This window comes from Mesitornis unicolor, unplaced genomic scaffold, assembly GCF_000695765.1.
Source record: "Mesitornis unicolor isolate BGI_N332 unplaced genomic scaffold, ASM69576v1 scaffold20142, whole genome shotgun sequence".
In the NCBI taxonomy this organism is placed as follows: domain Eukaryota; kingdom Metazoa; phylum Chordata; class Aves; order Mesitornithiformes; family Mesitornithidae; genus Mesitornis; species Mesitornis unicolor.
The window spans coordinates 40,932-62,303 of NW_010171467.1; the positions used below are offsets into that span (position 1 = coordinate 40,932).

Consider the following 21,372-nt stretch of genomic DNA (forward strand, 5'->3'; position numbering starts at 1 on the left):
CCATCAGAATCCCATTCTGCCAGTTAAAATGCTGTCACAGGAGACTGTCTCTGGTGACAGTGATGGTGCCAGCACTGACAGCCGTCTCGGTGCTCACATGGCAAAAGGTCTTCTGACAGCTTAGAGAAGTGTCAGAATAGCAGCTTCCCATTTTCAGGAGGTATTTTACCAAGTTCATATTTGTGGCTGTTTTGAAATTAGTTTATTTCAAATTCATTTCCTTTCAAAAACACAACAGAAGAAAGCAATTTACACAAATGCAAAGAAAGCACATGAGTATGTGCGTGTCATGAAACTAAAACCTTGACTTTTAGCTAGAATTAAATAAGCAATCACTTGTTCCTTTCTCCTCTTGCTTTCAAGAAAAAGTAAAAAAAAAAAAAGAAAAAATAGCTACCTAGCACGACCTTTAAATCTAGAGAGGTTTAGTGGCTGTATCTAAGTGAACAACACACACATCAGTGTTTCAGGTGGGTAAGTCTTTGAATTGACAAAGAAATTACACTCCAGAATAAAAGCAGAAATTCTAAGCAGAAATTATCTATGTAACAGACAATGCTAAGGCTGGAACAGAGATACTGCAAAAATATTTAAAAGAAATGACAGTGTTCTTTCCCAGTAGTGCAGTTGGGACTGCGTTTTTCCACATGACATCCTTATAATTCTAGCATTAGCAATGAATACTGGAAGTTCCTCTCCATTACAGATTTTTGTCTCCTGTGTCCAAATATCACATGCAGCACTATACAAAGTTTGTCCCTGTTGGAAGCTATCATTCATGTTTATAAATATGTAAAGGATGAGTGTCAGGAGGAAGGAGCCAGGCTCTTTTCTGTGATGTCCAATGACAGGACAAGGGGCAATGGGAGCAAGCTGGAGCATAGGAGGTTCAACCTGAACATGAGGAAAAACTTCTTTACTGTGAGGGTGACAGAGCACTGGCACAGGCTGTCCAGAGAGGTTGTGGAGTCTCCTTCTCTGGAGACATTCAAAGCCCGCTTGGACACGTTCCTGTGTGACCTAGTCTAGGTGATCCTGCTCTGGCAGGGGGTTGGACTGGATGATCTTTCGAGGTCCCTTCCAACCCCTAATATTCTGTGATTCTGTAATCTGAGGTTGCAGCAGATGGTGGTGAGTGATGGAGGACATTCAGGAGCCATGTCAAGCAGGTGTCTTGTGCCCAAGCCCATTCTCAGTTACCCACTCATCCTGAAAGTCTGTGACTCCATTTCATCTGGTACAGACAGTGTCCCCCTCCCCTTCACAGGGTCAGATGGATGGCTCAGAGCATGGAGGGAGGGAAAGGAGAGAGTATGATGTTCCTGCTTACCCTGCTTAGCCAAATCTAACGCATACATTGTCCTCTGAGCCTTAAAAGTGTCTTGGGAACTTGGACCCGGTTCTGAGTTGGTGGGAAGTGGCCTCCTGGCAGCCTGCATCACCTTTTCCCGGTGTAACTTGAGAGTACCTGAGGACCTTCCAAAGGCACTATACTGCTCTGTTACAAATCAAACCAGATCTTATCAGAGGCACTCCGGTCTGTGCATTTTTTTTATATATGTCCTGAAAATGTCTTTTTTTTTTTCCAGAAATGAGAAGAAATATATAAGCAGATACTGGAAAGAAGTGCAAGTTGGAGACTTTGTACAGCTTCGCTGTAATGAAATTATACCTGCTGACATATTGCTGCTCTCCTCAAGTGATCCCGATGGGCTGTGCCATATAGAAACAGCTAACCTGGATGGTGAAACTAACTTAAAACAAAGACAGGTGGTGAGGAGGTTCTTAGAGCTGGTAAGTCACCATTCCTAATTCTCATTTAAGATAAGAATTTCTTTCAGGTAAGTAAACGGCTCACTAATCCACTCCTCACCAGCTAAATCTGCTTGTTCTAGTAGTACTAATGAGTTACTGTTATGGATGTCATTAAAATCTAGCACTTGCCAACAGCTGACCTCATCATAGTATCAGAAATTTTACCATAATTTTTCCCTGAATTTGAATAGGAATTATTTGGGGCAATTGTGTGTGGTTGGAAAATATTGGAGGTTTTTAGTGGCTTCTATTGTAGCTTGAATTTTGAAAACACAGTAGGAAGATATTTAAATATAAACAACTATTTTTCCTGCATGCAAACCAGATCAGTTTCAATTAGGAATTTTGCCTGAAACTCTGTGTTGCAGAATACCCCTCCAGCACTTGGAGCATTAAAGATTTAAAGGGACAGCATGCATGCATTCTGGAGGTGTCTGTGCTGAAAAACCATTTCACTGCTCTCTCACTATGCTTATCTCTCCCCAGCAGCGCTATTTTGAAACAAAACAAAATCCAGATCAGTTACTGTCAGCAGAATTAGAGGACATTACCTGAAGTTTTACTTACTTTAATAATCTTACTGAAACAGTATTTACTTGCATGCCCTCCTCTCCCAGCTCACCCCCGTTTCCTGTATTTTGTCGGGGAAAAAAAAAATTGGTTTCTAGTACTCAGCGACATCTTTTTTCCTAGTAGCTCTTCTCATTTGAAAGATTTTGCAAACAGTGGAAGCTGCTGCCCTTACCACTGTCATCAAAGGTAACTACAGAAGCCTACAGTTGTACTGAGGTAGATCAGCATTAATGACATTGCAGTCCAGTTGATAGGATAAAAATAAATGTGCCTTCCAAATAATTCATTGTGGTAGATAGAACCTTTCTCTGAATAGCTTGTAAAAAATGTGAGATAATCAGTGATTTCCACATAGAATTTAGACATGACACGGCAGCTAATGCCACTGCAAGAAGCCTAATAGCTACAGGCCAAATGTTTCAAAAACTCTGATTGTTTCAAAGAAGCTGATTGAATTGCTGCTCAGATGTCCCATCCTCTTCCCACTGAGAGGAGATTTCTCCCAGTGGGTAGAACTCCAGGGAGGTACTCAGATAATGTGTCCCACTTCTCTGCCAGTGTAGACTTCCTATGTGACCTCACGCACATTATGTAGGACAAAAACTATAGGTTGCATGTAGGCTACTGAATACAAAGATGCTTTTGTGTTTGTGGGTACAGTTATAAGCTAAGGTTATGTCCTAGCGCTATCTCAGAGGACGACCCAGGAAGGCACCAGTTCCTCCACTCATCTACAGCAGATGTTTGGATTTCTGTGATCCAGGACCATCTGACGCACAGCAGGAGGTGATGGTAAATGCAGTGAAAGGAATTGATGTGTCCAAGTACATATCATCACAAGACTTGCTACCCAGATTCAGTCCCTTATACCATGTCAGGATCCCCAGCTACCTGATGGCAGGGTCACAGTTCAGCACTCAGAGTGTGATTCCTGGAAGCCGGTGGGCCAAGAAGGAACCCGCTGACCCTACAGACTCCCTTGCTCCTGGGAGCTGTGATGCCTAAATGTGTTTGTGCCTGAGCCATCAGTTGTGGAGTTACTCTTCTGTCTTTAACCAGTGAACACATGCATGCCTTAATACAGGAGAAAAACTGTGAGGGCGTACACCTGCCATCCCATGTCTGGCATACTCACTGAGGTTTAAATTGCTGATACAAACCAGGCAACTAAAGACTTCAAGTCTGAGTTTTGTACAGTTTGGCAAGTCCTGTAATTTTTAGACTGCTGCATGGAAAATAAGTGACAGTGCCATTTCCTCCTTAAACAGGTTATCGGAGTCTGAACTGGGCTCCATTAGAGAATAAAACTGAGGAAACAGTGCCTACCTAGGGAAGCAAATCTAGGTTTATGTGCCAAGCAGCTCAGCACATTAAGGTATACGTGGCATGGTTTGTGCAGCATAGTCTGGTTTATCAGTTATCATATAGATACTTACAGTCAGCTTTGTAGATACCTAATGCATTTTGCATTTCAATATCTTCAGTATCTTAGTTCTCTGTATTATAATACAAGATTACTATGGAGCTTTCCTAACTCAGAAGTGTGCTTCAAAGTATATAGATAAATAATTTTTTAAAATAAATTTTAGATCACTAAATGCCTAGCTACAATAGCAGTGAGGTCCATAATAAATTGTCAGGGGTTAAACTGGGGTCAATGACAGAAAGCTCATTCATTCCAATGAAAACAGAACTGGGCCCCAAGAAGTCAAGCACTGAAAGAGAGCTTGTAAGAAAACCACATGAGACCACCTCCCCTCTCTTAAAATAGCTCAGAAAGCAGGAAATATCCAAGGCTGGGTCCTGCATCAACTAAGATGTAGGCAACGTGCACACCTGCAAGTAGCAAGTCCTCAGCAGCTGCAGCATCACAGAGCCTCTCTGTAACAGCGTCCCGTACGTTATCCAGCTTAGCACTTGCTATCCTCATTAAAGTCCTGGCCAAAACCTGTCTGAGCACGCTGTTAATTCACAGAGCAGCATTAGCTTCCTCACCTCATACTGGTAAGGATAGGCTTTTACTGGTTCTTGAAGGTGCTGCCCTGCTGAGAGACACTCAGCAGTGGGACAGAGGGAGTTGCTGGGGAAATTTTGGATGGATAGTTGGTCCACAGCCAAGCAGCAAGGAATAGCAAGGTGATGCCTGTTTTTTAGAGTGACATTCAGTTCCTATCTGAGTGTGTCTGAAGTTGCCAGAACTGGAGAGAGCTTATTATTAGATCTTGTAAAATACTTTGGAAGACCAAAATTTTCTTGCACCAAATACTGACCATCCTTTTACCAAACCTCAGAGAAGTTAATTCCCAAATCTCTTCTAGGACCTGCATCCCAACCTGTTCATACATTGGACAAGAATGCTTTAATATTTTTATGTTACCATTGTACTCAGCAGAAAAACTCCCAGTTACGTTTATAGCTGTTTGGTTCTGTGTCATTCTGCAGCCCTGTTGTTCAAGCAGGAAAACAAACAAATAGATTATGTAGTCCTGACCCTCTCTTTCCCACACTGCTAAACTCTTCCCCCAATTCCCTTACAGAATGACGTGGCTGGTCATGTGGCTTATCATAGGACAAGAAACACAGATTTTTTCTGGAAGCTTCTTCTCAAAATATCATCTTTCTGTTGCTCTCTTTGAGTAATGTCTCTGTAGCAGTATCTCAAGCATTTAAAAGAAGCTGTGTTACAAAACTTGGCCTTTCTGTGTTTTATGAACTAACTGATAGCTTCCAAGCTTGTGTCTGTGAAGCAAGTCAATGAAGTATAACTATTTCTATACCAGTCACTCTGGTGGGCATGGGAAAGGAGTGGAGGTGGGGGTAGGAACAGTCATTTTAAGCCACTTTTATCCTTGCTTTATTCTGTCTTTGACTTGTGTCCACCCATGCAATTTACAGTCCAACAGGTCTATACCAAGCTGCTTGCCATAGAGAGCCTGGTTGCCAATTTGGTGTTGCTGTGAACTGAGCAACCATAGCACACTCTCCAAATGCCCTCCCACGGAAGCCAGCAAGCCCAGCTCTGTTACTTTGGGTACAGCTATCTTCTGGCAGGGCAGCCATTCTGCCTGCATGCTCTGAAGGATTTTTGTGTGTCTCTCTTCAGCATTGTGACCTTCCAGTTCCTGAAGGGGTCCTATAGGAAAGCTGGGGAGGGACTTTCTAGAAGGGCAGGTACGGATAGAACAAGGGTTTTAAACTAGAAGAGGGTAGATTTAGACTAGATACCAGGAAGAAATTCTTTACTGTGAGCGTGGTGAGACACTGGCACAGGTTGCCCAGGGAAGCTGTGGATGCCCCCTTCCTGGAAGTGTTCAAGGCCAGGTTGGAAAGGGCGTGGGGCACCCTGGTCGGGTGGGAGGTGTCCCTGCCCATGGCAGGGGGGTTGGACCAGATGATATTTAAGGTCCCTTCCAACCCAAACCATTCTATGATTCTATGATTAACAACATATAAGGTCCATAGCCTCAGAGACTATAAGATCTTACAGTTTCCCCCTTCAAAACCTTTGTTCAGAAAAGTACCATGCTGATCTTTTTTTAGCCTGACTCTTGAAGTAGCAATAAGCAATTATAGAAGCTGTTCTGTATCCTTGTCTCTAGTGCTTTGCAGGCATTATTTTACTCTAAACATATGCTCAGAAGATCCAAGATCAGCATTTGTGGGCTTGGATTGGACCTCTCCACTTGTGAATTCCAAGAAACTGTTTTCCTTTATAATACAAGTGACCAGAAATATTGCTTATTTTAGTGCTGCTTTGATTGGTCTGAGTAATTTATAGTAGACTGGGAACATACTGCTTGTTAGCTTTGTGTGTTTGTTAACGAACATGATCTGACACAAACCTGTACTTTCTGTACTCAATTCTACACTCTAGGATTCTATTGATACAGAGCTGTGAGAAGAGTCACTGATACATTGCTTTGTGGCTTGTACATCTGAAGATACCAGTTTAAATATATACCTTGTTGTTGTACACTCAAAATAACAAGAAAAATCACTCAGTGAGTAGGTCAAAAAAAAAAAAAAGAAAAAAGGAAAGAGGAGATTTTTCAAAGGTCTTGACATTTTTTCCTCCAAGACTGCGGTCGTGTTACCCAGCTACTACAGGGACAGGATGTGCTAGAATGTTTCAGATAGTCAGAAATGTACTTCTGCATGGTCTGTCTTTAAAGTCAAAAGGACAGTGGACTGTCTTCACACTGAAGCCCAGATCAGATCCATGTGTGCAGCATGACACACTGGTGAGTGCAGGTAGGAGAAAGCACTGTGCTAAATCCCACTGTGAGTGATCTAATGGTGTTAGCAGAGACCAGTAAGCACCTCCTGGAAAAAAACAAGTGTTTCTTGGTATTCCACCAGTTTCCTTCTAATTTCTAAACCACCTTTACTGCTGCCCAGTCACAGCAGCCGTTTCTGGTACGCTCGATCTAACAGGAGACGCTGTAGGCAGGAGGAATCAATGTGTTTTCTGTGCTACCCTGCGGGCTGCTGTGCCACCACACCCTCCGCAGTTGCTTATGGAATGTTTTCCATCCATCGGAGCCGTCGTGTCAGCTGCTCTTCAGAGAGCGGATAAGCAGATACAGCTTGGGCTGCAAAAGCTCAAAACTCCCTTTCAGGTTTCATAAACTTGATTTAGGATATTTTGATAGTATGAATCTAGACTCTTGAAAAACATTTACATTTTTCTTGCTGCCTTGTAGTATGAAACAAACAAAATACTCCACTGTTTTTACTCAGTATGCCTTTTAACAAAATCCACAAAGACTCACTGTGGATTCTGGAGCAGCTTACAGTTTGTTAACCACTGGCCATGTCCTGGATGTTTATGTGGAAAGCTTCAGCTCAGCTGAAAGCTAAGCTAAATCTAGCAGTTGCCATCTCCTGTGAGAAGGTGAGTGCATCCCTCTGAGAGCTGGTATGGGCAGGGGTATCCTGGTTTTGCTGGGATACAATAATGGAATCATTTTTTTATTCAGGAAAGCGGCATTTTTGAGAAGACTGCAGCATTTGAGTAGATGGGAACAAAGTTGATAAGACACTTTGGGCTGTTTTTTGGCCAGCACTGTTACGCACATTGCCATAGTGATCAATGTCTGTAGCAGTTTTGAGTTAGCCAGGTGCAGAAGCTAGGAGGAGTGAAAGCCAGGGCAGTGGACCCAAGACCCAAGCTGGCCAACAGAATTATTCCATGCCATAATCATGCTCACTATAAATTGAAAAGTTTGCTGGGAAAAGATCATTCCTCAATGGTCATCTTCATCTGAGGGTCTCACCCATCATTCTGCTCCCAAGGCCTACTCGTGACTGTCACATGTTCACTAGAGCTGTTGTGCTTGCAGTGTTCCTTATCAGCATTCACTGCTGGGAGCACACAGCCCAACACTACTGTGTGAGCTGAATACAACTTGGTGTGTTTTGTTATCGTTGTTTCTATTAGTATTTTTACAATTTATTACTATTATGTTATGTTTCGTTTAGTTTATTTCGAACATTAAACTACTCCTATCTCAACCCACGAGTGCTACAACCTTTCTCCTCTGATTCTCTTCCCCACCCCACCAGGGAGCAAGTGGCCGTGTGGTGTTTAGCTGCCTGCCAGGTTAAACCACAACAGGGATGGACTGTTTTTCCCTATCATTTTCTCCTAAGAGTAAACCTTTGTTCAAAACAAGCTTGTACTAGCATGATTAAACAGGTTTAGATAAGTCTTGCAAATGACTTTGTGGCTGCTTATTTACTTTGTCTAAAAAGCACATCTGAATTTAGTGTCTGCCTGCCTGGGAGGGTTCATTTGCATGCAGACTAGCACCAAAGAACTCATCACTCTGATTTCCTCACAAGTCAGTATGTGAAGCCTTCTGGAATATGTATAAACGTAGATCCTATGCTTACTGCAGGCACGTTTGCTCATCTGTCCCAGGCTGGAAGCTGGGCTGAATCGACAGATCCAGCATTCATTCCAGCCCTACTTGTTCTTGCACAGTGCTGGAAGCAAACTGGGTACATCTGGACTTAGAGGAAGAGTCTTACAGCTCCCCTTTCCAAGTAATAAACCATTTATATCATCTCTTTCTTTCCCTGTGAGTCCTAGTCAGAAGCTGGTCAAGAAGAGAAGACAGGAGTGCTACACTGTGAGCCTAACTGCTGATGGCTGCAGGCTGCTCTATGTATGAGGTACTCTGGGAAGGGCAACTCATGCTACTTGCATGAAAAAACTCACAGGGCAGCCTTGGTATCTCAGTGTAGTTGCTCCTTTTGCATTCAGTTTTCATCCCTCAAAAAAAAAAATTTTAAAAAAAGAGCAAGGAAAGCAATTTTCAAATTTTGGTTTAGCCTGAGCTAAGATAAGATTTCTTGGGCAGCTACCTGCATTGGTTAAACTAGCTCAGTTTGAGAGAACAGCTGAAGTTAAACCAGCACAACTCCCAGGCAGACTGGTTTTCAACTCATCTGCTGATATAAGCTTCTTATCTCCAAGAGTCTGATCGAGTCTTCCAAAGCAACACAAGACTGGGCATAGCTATGCTCTCCCTGTCACTCCTTGTCCCACTAATACCCTCAAGGCTACCATGCACCAATTAGTGGGAATAGCACACTATTATAATCAAGTAAATGTGAACTAATTGGCATACTCAGTGTTGTTTAGATTGTACTTTAACAGAGTAGAATCTGTAACAGGCCACAGGAATGGTGAATGTCTTGCTAGCATCTTTTGGGGGTTATCACTTGTGCCTTTCTTTTTTGCAGTACTTTGAGAAGGTTCACAAGGCTAGGAAAAGTGGCTTGAAAATTCCAGATATGCACATGTTAAAACAGCAGTTTAGTGCTCCATCCCACACATGTTGCCAAAATTAGATATCCCTGAGGGAAAAGAGAGTTTAAAAAAAATAACCAAACAAGCAAAAGAAAACAATGCCTATGCACTTTTCCCCTATGCACTACCAGAATATTAAATTAAAAACTATTTTTTATTAGTTTTACATTTTAACTGAAGATTTTAGTGGAACAAGTCTTGTGTAAAGACTTGCATTTGTCAGTGCAAATTGTGAGTGTGTCGCACCCTGTGAAGACCTTTGTTTGAGGTCATTCCTTGAAGGAAGGTTCAGTAGATTTCTTTGGTGAGGGTTGAAAAGTTCTAAACCTGTACTGTTGTGTCTATTTTGAATAATTCTGTATTCAGATATTACTTGTGTGGAAACTGTGGAGGTGTCTAGTTAAAGAGGAGGCAACGTCTGTCTCTCTAACATCTCTGTTTCTCAACAAGTGTATAGCAGCTGCGGACAGAACAGCCTGTTGCAAAGCAGCACCCAAGTCAGTGCTTTGGCTAACTCTTGTGCGAGCTAAAAGTCCTAAAGAAACACAGAGCAGTTTTTCACTCTGCTGTTTCATGGTCTCACACTGGGAGGTATGGGGAAATCAAAAACTCGAGAATTATGGTTCACTTCCTCCTTTGTCAGCTTTGGGTAAGGTTATCGTCTCTTTCTAGTTTCCATTGCACAGGTGTCCAGGCCGCAAGTTTGACTGTCAAGAGAGCCTCATTAGAGGGACAAACAATTTGAATAACTGTAAGAGAAAATTTTTGATATCTTAATCTAAGCACTGGGTGGGGGGAAGAGTCCAGTTCTGAAGAGTACTGGCTATTGGCTATTTGTGTGTTTAAATAAAGTTTAAAGGGGCTAAACTGATAAATTGATGTTTGGATGTGTTGGCTGTGAAGGACCTCCTATCCCTTGGGTAATCCTTCCAGCACTGGTGGAACAGTGGAAAAGCCATGTAAGGAAATGTATTATGCCAACGCTTGTGCTGCATCTGACCTCTAGAGAGGTGGGACATTTCATTCTCTGTATTGATAGTCCAACATCTCTCTGTTCTGCTATTTCTCTGAAAAAACATTAGAAATCAAGAGAGCATTTCAGGTCCATAGAGAAAATAAAATGCTATACTGCTTTCCTATTACAGAGAAGTAAACATTTACATTTAAAGCAAGTTAAGAAGAGATTTTCTGATTACTTTTTTTTTTGTCATGACTTTTCTGCTCTCCTAACCTAATTCAGTTTTACTGAACAAAAGTTTATTTCTGGAATTCTTTATTCCCTAGCCATACATTGGCCCATCAGCTGAGAACAGGAAATACCTGGAATATCTGTTCTCAGAAATGAGATTTTATAATGCTGAGAACTCCTCTTTTTAGGGCTAAGATTATTGAGCTCGAAACACGTCATCCTACACTTGTCTCTGATTGCACAAGTCCAGTTGGCAGTATCAGTGATTAGAAATGATGGACAGGCCTCCTTTTCCAGAGCAGAAATGTTCACAGTGTTTAAGCCACGTGTAACCCCAGCTATAGTAGTATGGTCTCACTTTCTTTTGGAAGCACTGGGGTGGAGAAAGGGTCTGCTTTTCTGCCAGGAAAGGCAGAGCAACAGAATGAGGAACTCCTGTATTTATCTCAGCATCCAGCATGTGAACCCTCATCCCACTTCTCTTTTCTCCACCTGCTACCCTCCAAGTCTTTTACACATTTTGGTACTGATAAGGCTACAGAGGACAGTAGAAATTTGCATTAAAATGTAGCTTAGATGGGAAGTGGCTAGCCTTATGTCTCAAAACTGTAACTTCAATAAACTCATGAAAATTCCCATTCATTGGCTATACTCAGGTTCCTACTTTCAAGCTCTGCTATGACTCTGTGGTCATCAGACACTTTGCATATTTGTATGTGCTTTTGAGAGAAAAAGCTATGATAGTCTTGTAGGTACGTGACTGGAGAAGAGACTGTTCACACAGGACTGTAGTGCTTATACTTCCATTTGATTTTGAATTGAAAATATCAGTAGTTCATGGACATTTATAGACAGCAGTGCTAATACACTAATTCAGCTTTCTTAGTGACACAGTAATGAACTGTTTTACATCAAAGCAGGGAACACTCAACCTTTTGGCTTCTAAGAGGAAGAGAATTTGATGTTTAACACACAGCATGGTTAGAAAGCATGTGTAAGTTGTCATGAGCATTTGCCAGCCTCTACTTAACTTTTCCAAGCTTGTTTGCTTATTATATTTTAATAACAGCAGAACTCTGCTGTTCTGCTGTGCTTTGATTTCACAGGTCATATTCAAGTATGTTTTAACTCCACACTTAACAAGACATAGGGATTACCGAGGACAACACCGCGCAGAAACTTTGTAACCACTGTGTGTGCCTGAAGCATGAGCCTGGCTAGAGTGCTGAATAGGGAAGCAAACCTCCATCCCTACCCCAGCGATACGTTTGTCCCCCTCAGCTCATTTCTGAGCTCTGCTGTCCAGTTTTGGAACTGACAAGACCATCGTGAATTTCTTTTCTGATAGAACAAGGGGAAACGGCACCAAGCTGTGCCAAGGGAGGTTCAGGTTAGAGATAAGGAGGAAGTTCTTTACTGAGAGGGTCGTCAGAAGCTGGAACAAGCTACCCAGGGAGGTGATGGAGTCACCATCCCTGGATGTGTTTAAGGAGCGGGTAGACGAGGTACTTAGGGATATGGTTTAGGGGGTAGACAGGAACGGTTGGACATGATGATCTCAGAGGTCTTTTCCAACTGAGCGATTCTGTGATCCGCACAATCAGCTGATACCTGAAAATAATCACCTTTTAATCTCTTGAGTTTTTGAAAAGGTGGTCTTCACTTTGCTGCTGGAGTCTTTAGCATGTTGATTGAAAAGGACCTTGTTCAGTAGAATAGATAGTAGATGAGATTGGACAAACCAGAGAGTGAAGCTCTTACCCAAAGTGTTCTGCAGCTATCCAAACTTCCCTCATGTACCATGCATGGCAACCACAGCTCTGCTGCCCTCAGACTCTCAATCCGCAGCTATCCCTCCACCCTCTCCACAGGGCTATGAGGGAAGTACAGAAACAGCCGAGATTAAGGGGAGAAGGTGCACTCTGAATGCCTTGTTTGCTTTAGGAGCAGTAGTAAGACAGGCAGGTAATGGGGAAGATTGAGGCAAGATACAATTTCAAGCAAAAATGGTGTACCAGTGTCCAGCTTGAGGAGTTTTTACTTGGTTATATGGCCTTCTCGTGCTGGAGACGCTTGTGGAAAGGATGACAGACCTGTGGTAGTGCTGATATGAATAGTGCCCTGTAGTATTTAGAATAGAAGGTGTCTTTTCATTAGAACTGCTTTTTTCCCTCAGTGCTCTCCCACAGCTGTCAGGGACAGGAGTCTCTTGAGCAGTCACTGTATGTTACAAGTTTCCCTCCCATCCCAGGAACATTTCTTAAACCCAATGCCTTGCAAGGTAAAGCTTCTTTTATCCAGATTCCCTGCCTTGAAGGTGAGATGGGTGATCAGGCTTTGGTGTGCTTAACTGCATCCTGGCACTATAGCTGCTACTGTTAGCTTTTACCATTTATGAGGTAAAACCTTCATTACCAGCCACTCTGTCTCCTGTTGGTACTCTGGTGCTCTGGTTTTCATTTGGGAAATTATGAAAGAAGTTCTTGGCATTTCCCTCTTCTTGCTGAAGGGTTGTAGTCCTTCCCATTCCCATTTCTTCTGGCAGAACTTCATCCCACAAGAAGTCAGACTGGCCAGCAGCCCAGACTAGAGCAGGAGTAGGTGTATTCAGCAGCTGAGCAGAGGTGTGTACTGCTAAATTAAAAGGATCGTGCAGTGCTTCTGCGACTAATCAAGTGAAATTTTCTTCCAAATGCAGCAGAAAGACTGCTAGAAATCTCTCCTAAAAGGAGAAAGCACTAGAGAGTGGAGAGAGTTGCATCTTACCAAGTTTGTGAGCATGAAGCGAGAAGCCTCTGGAGGAGCAGGAGGACCAGGGTGGGTTGTACAGAGAGTTTTGCAAGTCCTTGAGAGGCTTGGTCTGCAGTTTAGCTGAAGGGCTGAGCTAATGCTGAGGTTGGTTCTTGCAGTCTGTGAACCCATTCATTGATTTCAGTGGCTGGCTTTTGGGACAGGCAGCAACCACTTTCTTAATTGTCCAGGTCGGAGGCCATATTTCAGCCTTGACACACTCTGCTGCCTTACTACTCGACAGTGATGAACTGATTTATTCACACCCCTGTAATTTTAAGTGTGTTGCTAAGGATGGCCATCATCCCAAGAGACAATAAAACTTGCATGTATGTCTTTTCAGCATTGTTGACGTTATTTTTGGTACTTTTGTCCCATGATTGACTAACAGCAATTTCTGCAGCTGGCTGTCATAAAATTATTGAGGTCTTCATCGGCCTTGCAAGGAACACATTTCTTTTCCTGCAGGCTGGATATTGCACTGTTCCCCTGTATTATTTTCTACAAAGGGGATGACTTTTACTTAGATCAGCCAGAGGAAGATCAGCCCCCTAACATGTGTTTTCTGAATACTGAACATCTCTGTTCCATTTAAACAAACAGTACTGAAAAAAATCCAATTATAGTAGTAGTTGTCAGTGTAGAAAACAAAGCTATTAAATTCTGATGTATGGCTGGATCTGTTTAGTTCTTAAATAGCATAGATCAAACTGTTTCTTCCTTTTCTTGTGAATTAGTGGCACAGATAAATTCTGCCAGAGAGACTAATGCAGTTTAGACATTAAAACATTTCACTCTTTTAGTGTATAAACAGTCTGCATGCTTCAGATACATAAAATCAATATGTAGTTCCAGTTGCACATTAATGAAAGGTCAGATTAATTTTATATGGTAAATGCAGGGTACTGTTATACAAAGCAGTAGTAGGGTGGACCAGTGCATTAGGGGGATGCGTTCTTATTGCACTTAAAAGCTTTTAAACTGGAAAGCTATTTTTTCTGGCTGAGGCAGATTTTTGCCTATTAAATATTTCCTTTGAGTTGTCCCCATGACTCCATTTCTCCCTTTTTGTTTCTTCCAGACATACACGCCAAAACAAATCCCAGAGCCCTCATCCAGCAATTGTACCGCAGGGAGAAGTCTGGATAAGATCCCCAGCATAGCCAGTAAACACAATGTGATAAGTGGGTAACTGTCACTGTCACCCAAGGGCATCCTGGGGAGCTCGTGCTGTCCTGTTGGAAGGAAGGACTGAACGTCAGACTCAGGTTTCTGGAGCAGTAAAGTAGGGCAGATGAATAAAGGAAAACATTTTCACAACTATGCATTATTAATATCTCTAACAGACCATTAAATCGCCCATACAACACGCATTTAATGAAGGGGAATGTGTTGTTTGAACACTCTAATTGTCAAACTAACTTGTCTGGCAGAGCAGCATGCGTTGTTTCTTCTTGAGCTGTGACAGTTTCGTGAGGTTGTCAGCAGAGTCAGAAAGGTTTGCATTTCACTGTAGAGATTCAGAATGCTCTTACAGCTGAAGCTCCAGAGTCGTGTTGGAGAAAGCTAAATTCAGTCTCCTTTTTTGTGACAGATCTCTATAGATCCACGATCCATCTATCTGTTAATTTCCCACTCTGTAAAAGAGGCGTTGTAACATTTTCTTCCCCTCAACACTTTGCCTTGTTAGGATATACGCTTTTCAGAGAGTGATGCATCAAGTAGTCACCTGAGAGATAAGGGACAAGGGGTTATTTTAAGGAAATTGTTAAAGGAAACACCTACCATTAGGTTTTCTTCTCCTGTGTATGTTTGTGTTTCCCCCCCCCCCGAGACAAAGCCCAATTATTGCAGATCTGAGTTACTGTTTTAAATGTAATTCTTTATGAGGTTTAACAGGTAGGCAGTGTTGAAACCTAGTCACAAAACCTTCTGCATCTGCAATTTAACTTAAATTTGAAATTCATCTTTGAAGGAATCAGTATGTAGCAGATTTTTGCAATCTGACTAAGTCTGCTTCTGTAAGGAAAGTAAGTCTTCCTTAGAGCAAGAATGAATTTCCTTAAGTTTAAAGAAGCTGGAAGTAGGATTTATGGATAGGGTATTAAACATTTTCCTAGCGAGAAGACTCCTGAAGAAGTGAAAGATATTCTGCAGAATCCCTTAGTACATAAAATACCTAAGACAAGTGTCACCGTGTGTCCTTTTGACAAGTTTCAACCTTTCAGAAAAACATGTGAGCAATTTTTCAGAGGAAGGCAGTGAACTAAGGCTATTTTGGCAAAATCAAAATGAGAAGTCAGGTATTTGAGGAAAGTCACATTCTTGTTATTGAATTAAATCCCTTTTTTTCCTCTCTATTTTTTTTTTCATTTTGATGTGACATGATATGGCAGAAGAGTGAAGCAAGAAGCGGTCTTCACTCCTCCAGTGTATCCTGTGCATCATTTCATACTGCAGAAACTTTCAAGACCTGATTTTAAAATGCTATTGGTAAGAAGGAATTCTTACCACTAAAGGGAAGTGGATAACATTTACTCACTGAAGGCTTCTGAATGCAGAGTATGAACAACTACAGTATGGGGATATCCATGAATGTCTCTATGCATGCATGGTTGACAAAAAGATGTATTTATTTATTTCTGTATTTCTGATACTCTCAAATTGTGTAGGCAGAAATGACTGAAATATCTGTTTCATGTCTTTTAAGACCATGTTACGGTTTACCCACAGAACACAGATTATGTTGTACCATGGTGGTCACAGCAACAGGTTCCTGGTGTTTGGCTCAGCCATGCAGCATTGGACAAGGCATGCCACCAATTTTACCTTCTCATCCCCTATGTGCAGGCCTGTGGTCATTTAGGGTTTTTTAGGCAGTGATTACCAACACTGTCTCCATTCCCTACATTCTCCAGAGCAAAGGCAACCAGACATATTTTGTGGTTTTACTCTTCAAAGGAATCTGCATCCTGTTGCCAGTGTGTAGGCAGTACAGCTTGGGAGCCCTGTTGTAGAGTGATGCGGCTGTGATACCATGATAGTGATGAGAAATTAATGCAGGAGTCAAAACTTTTGAGTTCTGGTGGCTGTTTCTTCTTTTTTTGTTTTTCTCTTAAAGTAATTGAATGTGCTTGATTTTGCTTAGACGTTGACATACATGGTGCTCATACTGGCTTTATTCAGTCTGCGCTCACTGAAACTAGTATAATAATTTCTGGCCCTTCTTTTAGATTTCTCCCAGTGACCTTCATGTATCCTTTCAAACACCGATTTTCTGTAACATCTTAACAATGGCCAGTCTGTGCTCCAAATTAAGCACTACCTATTAGTCCCAGTATAGACTCTGCCTTAATCATAAGCAAGATGTTTTGCGCTACCTACCTTTTACAGGAACTCATTCTTAGGATTAGTGATGGCAATTAGAATTTACATTGTAGCAAAGGGAGAACAGGTTGTTTAACAGAGAAATCTAGCTGATGTGAAGAGAATTTAGGCCTGGCCTTTGCCATCCAACAGTTTTGTGAAATACTGTAGGGAACTTAGTTGCAACTGGTGAATCTCTTTAAAGTTTGTATAAACCAGAAAGCTGTTCATATCAGCAGTGCACAAAGCACAGGTCTGGGAGATGTGCAGAGGAACCCTATAATAAATATGACACCATTACATACCTTCAGAAAAGAAAAAAATGCTTCCAACTGCTTTTTGTGAGAGGCCTGGTCTTGTTGAGGTGCACTGGGAGTCCATGAGAAGACCAAATAAGTCAAGTTTTTAGGAAAATTAGGCACTGGAAAGCCTCAATTCAGATTGTAGTCTGTCTAGGCGTGGAGTTTTTTGTCCCTCTTGAGGCCGGGACAGCTTTAATGCCCAGCAGTTCTGTGAGTGGGAAGTAAGACACTAAAAATCAGCCACATCAGATAATTCCTGTACGAAAGTCTAGGGAAGTTCTGGTTTTGACCATATTTCAATCTTGTTTTCTGTGTCATAACAGTGATGCAGAAATTCAGTGTAAGAGAAAAATTAATGGTAGTGGTGGATGATTTAATTGTTCATAGACTTTTACCCAGAAAACCACACAAATCGTGGCTTGCGCACTGTGAAAGCAACACTTGGCTTTAACTCCTGTCTAGCTGCAGCTTCTCTTAGCTGTTGATACATGAGAACACGATCACAGTTTATGTTTCGTTTGCTGCTGAAGTGTGGGTATCAGCATAAAAAGCAACAAAACTTTGATCATTGTGAAATCTTATGTTAACTTTGTGCTTCTTTATAACCACTGAAAGCAGTCATAAACAGGCAGTGTTTAGCATATTTGTTCATTCATTTACCAAAAGGCATTTTCACGTCAAAACAGTGTCGTCAATGTATATCTACCCTTCCATTTCACAGGGAAGAGTTGGAGCTATTTGATTTATTAGTAAGCCAAAGAGCTTTTGACATAAATCAAAATTCAGCAGCTATGTTTCCTTATGTTAACCACTGTTCTAATTGGATTTTCTCTCCTCCCAGATACTATCTGGTTAAAGATCATAATAGCATATTTTAAGTTAATTGTAACAGAACACAAACACACAGACGGTTAGATTTAACGATAAAGGACTTTTAGTTCCAAAACTAAATGAAAAGAATCAAGCAAACAGAGGGGGGTGCAAGACTGTGTTGCATGGTAGTGATGGAGAAGTCAAGTACATTTAGTCCTCTCTGATCTTGACAAGATCTTTCTTTTTTGGGAAGTCTTTAGCTCTAGGTTTTAAGTCATTTTTTTCTTATTATTTGTAAAATTTCTGGCTTTGCTGGCAGGCTTTCTTAGTAGAAAGGAAATTCAGTCTGCAAATTTCCAATTGCTGTAGAAGTTAGTGTGTCTCTACAACACTGAAACCACGCTCTATTTGCTGAGTTCAGCATTTGATGATGTTGGTTTTTGTTATTAAGTGTCTCTAAAACCCCCTCCAGGGCATTCATCAAAGATGTTAAGATTTCCTATATTATGGATGTTATAATGAAAGTACAAAAAAGATGTTTCTCTTTCCAGTCTGTTCTTTTCCTTCCAATTTACAAATGCAATTTAAGCTACAGTGGTAACTCTTCTTTAACAGAGTACTTAGGCAGACAGACAGTATATTATTGCAACACCTTGAGCAATGTTTGTAGATTATTTTTCCTGTATTTTTTTTTTTTATGCCAAGGAGCGTACTAGGGCAAGGAAAGAAAAGATGATCGTGTTCTGGGGCAGCAGAGCAACTGTTACATAGACAGCACAGGCTTTCCCAATGCAACAAGCTGTGGTGTGTCTTGGGAGAACCTCACCTTCTCCAACAAGCTCAAGTAAAGCCAGCTGCCAGGTATAGTGTCCCTGTAATGTGAACCTGTGACTGCTGGAGGCAAGGACGCAGGCAGAGAGTAGTGTAGGAGCCGTAGTAACAGTTTTCAGATGTCAAGGCTGGAAAACTTTGTGATGTCTGTTCTCACCAGTGATTCCTTCCTCCTGACTGCTTGTGTCCGTGCCTGTCTGGAGTGAGCAGCTGAGGAACAAGGGTCAAAGGGGGTGAGCATGTGGCTTTACAACGTCTGTCCCATTCCACAGCCCACTGATCTCTTAGATGCCTCTGTAGCAGTAGGTACTCCTGAGGATTCCCAGCATTAGACTTCAGTCACCTAGAGAAATTGAAAGCTGACCAGGGAAAATATTTAATGGCTTAGATACCATCAGTATTTGGTCCTGAGAAGGTCTTCTGGATTTTTTGCTATGACCCAGGTACTTGACTGCCAACTTCGATTTAATTTAGGGAGTCTGACTCTTAGCATAGCAATCTTCTTTGCTCATAGCTGTCCTTTGTGTTTACTTCCCTCCCCTCCCCAGCCTTTTTTACAAGCTGAATTCTGCATATAAAAGTAATTCTTTCTTTCAGTGAGCTAAGTGACAGCCCATCTTCACAGTTCTCTTTATCATCTCTTGTTTCTTGAAAATACAGGAAAGATCTCCAGAAGTGTCAGGCAGGGATGGTTTGAATTGTCTCCAGGTGTAGCTGGTAGAAAAATGAAGGAGGGCACTGATAGCAATGCTGGCATATCATCTAGTTTCGTTTCTCTGCTATTTAAAATCTAGTTTCTTTTACCTTTTCTGACTAGAATCAATAAGAAAAAGAGACACCTGTTTGTTTCAGAGAAGCTGACAATAAGACTGTGTCGATTACTGATTCTCTTTGAGGAATTCTTATAGTTTAGTCTGAAAAGTAGTAGTTGGAGTCTACAGCTGCTTACCAAAACCATAATAAAGCATAACATTTGTAGCATTGTCATTGTTGAAAGCTTAATAACATGATAATTCACAATTGGTTCTTTCATGCAAGCGATGTGCAAAGCAGTTTTCTAAAGGTAGTCTTCATTGATGGAGGCAAACAGCCTTCTCAGCAGCACCAGGACTGGGTCTCTTTGATTTCACAGCGTAATCTGTTTGGTCTGGCAAACAAAGAAGAACCTTTGTTTTTATTTAAAAAAAAAAACCAAGTAATTATGCTGTGATAAGATGTTTTTCCTCAAATAAAACAAGGTGCTAACTACAGGTAAACATACATAGTCAGCAAAAATACCAGAATACCGGCTTCAAACTAATGAGCTAAAGAATCAAAAAGGGTTTTAACTGTTAATTAGGAAAAAGTTATTCTGCTATATGTGTGTAATTTACTTTAGGAGATCAATTTATCTGTGTTAGCATAAAGCAATTAAGAAGTCTTGCTAATATTTCAAGAGCTCGTATTAGCTTTTTCATAATTGGCGGTATATTGACTTCCCGTTGTCTTAGATTTTCAGTACCTTTACTGAATGTGAAGTGCAGTGATACTATTCAATATTTGGAGCCTTCCCAGATAAATTTCATTTTTCCATTGCAGACCAAATTCATTTGACTTCTTAGGCTTGATATCTTTTATCTAATGCTTCTAGAAACTCACATTCTTCTACTTGCAGCACAAAAAAAGTCATCCTTGTAAGGGATCTTTTGAAAGGCATCAAAGGAATTTTGGTGCCCAGGTCCCTTTGATTTTCAGTGCCAGTGGTCAGTGTCATTTATTTGATTGCCTTTGAAAAAAATGGACTTTAATATATTATGAAAGCTGGAATAGAAAGCTGTTTTGGCTGTAATTTCCAATTCTTTGCCCTAAGTAATTTACACTTTTATTATTCCAGGACTCAGAATTTGACCCCTTGAAGTTCACCAGTGTCATTGAATGTGAGACGCCAAACAATGACTTAAGTAGGTTTCGAGGTTACATGTGAGTATTTCATATAATATCCTTTAGTATACACTGCCTTTCTCTAACATAGAATAAAATAAATGCTGGCTTGTTTCAGTCTGTGTTCTGTATCACATCTAAATCAGGTTCCATATTTAAGCCTCTTTTAGAGGATCCTCACTTCAGGGTGAGGTGGGAGCCTCATGTTTCCATTCCTTAGGATGAATTTAGTTGTTAACTTTGATCAAGTTTACACTCCAGAAATGAATGCATGAAGCGCTGCACTTACAGACACTCTTCTTCCTTTTCTTCCCTCTGTGGGTTTAAAAAGCCCTTCTGGAAATGGGAGGAAATAGAAAACCAGTCCAAGAGAGCCAAAAACAAACACAATCTGTTGTACACTGCTTTTATGAAGATGGGTTTGTTTGATGTTTCTTTTAATATAAGTGTCGTCGAGGAAAATCAGAAGGCGAAACTGATATTTCTCCACCTACGGCTGTATTCGTTTCCTCTCATTCAGGCAAAATAAACCGGTTGGCTAACATAGTGGGTGTGCTTGTACATTACCACACAGAATCACCTATGGCCACTTGACTTAATTCTAAACAAACAGAACTCCATTTACAGGGTGCTCATCTCTGGCCAATCAGTCCTGCGTGGAAGCACTTTGCTTCTGACATAGGCAGGACTGTGGTGCGTAGGGATGCCAGTTGTGGTGACTTTGAAGGTGCACTCTTGCATGACTTATTTTTCTACAGTCTGTAACCACATGGAGAGTGAGAGCCCAGGATATTTAATTTTTGTCTGAATTTTAATAGTAAGAGTTAAACAGATGCTAATTCTGTTTAGAATACAATGATTTATTACCCACATTGATTAGGAGTGATGAGCAGTATTGAATTGCGTAAATGGCTCAAGGTAAATGGCTGGAGCATGGGGAGTTTTTTATAGTGATG

At 41.2% G+C, this 21,372-nt stretch overlaps 1 protein-coding gene across 1 annotated transcript in view; it reads left to right on the forward strand.

Moving 5' to 3' along the window:
- LOC104537234 (probable phospholipid-transporting ATPase VA) overlaps positions 1–20,455 on the forward strand; it is a gene marked incomplete at both ends in the record, with an annotated part of 61,378 nt that extends 40,923 nt beyond the window's left edge. Inside the window, 2 exons of the mRNA XM_010180055.1 lie at positions 1,590–1,794; positions 20,370–20,455. Of these exons, the coding sequence (XP_010178357.1) occupies positions 1,590–1,794; positions 20,370–20,455 (291 nt within the window). The remainder of the gene's footprint in view (positions 1–1,589; positions 1,795–20,369) is intronic.
- Between the last annotated feature and the right edge of the window lie 917 nt (positions 20,456–21,372).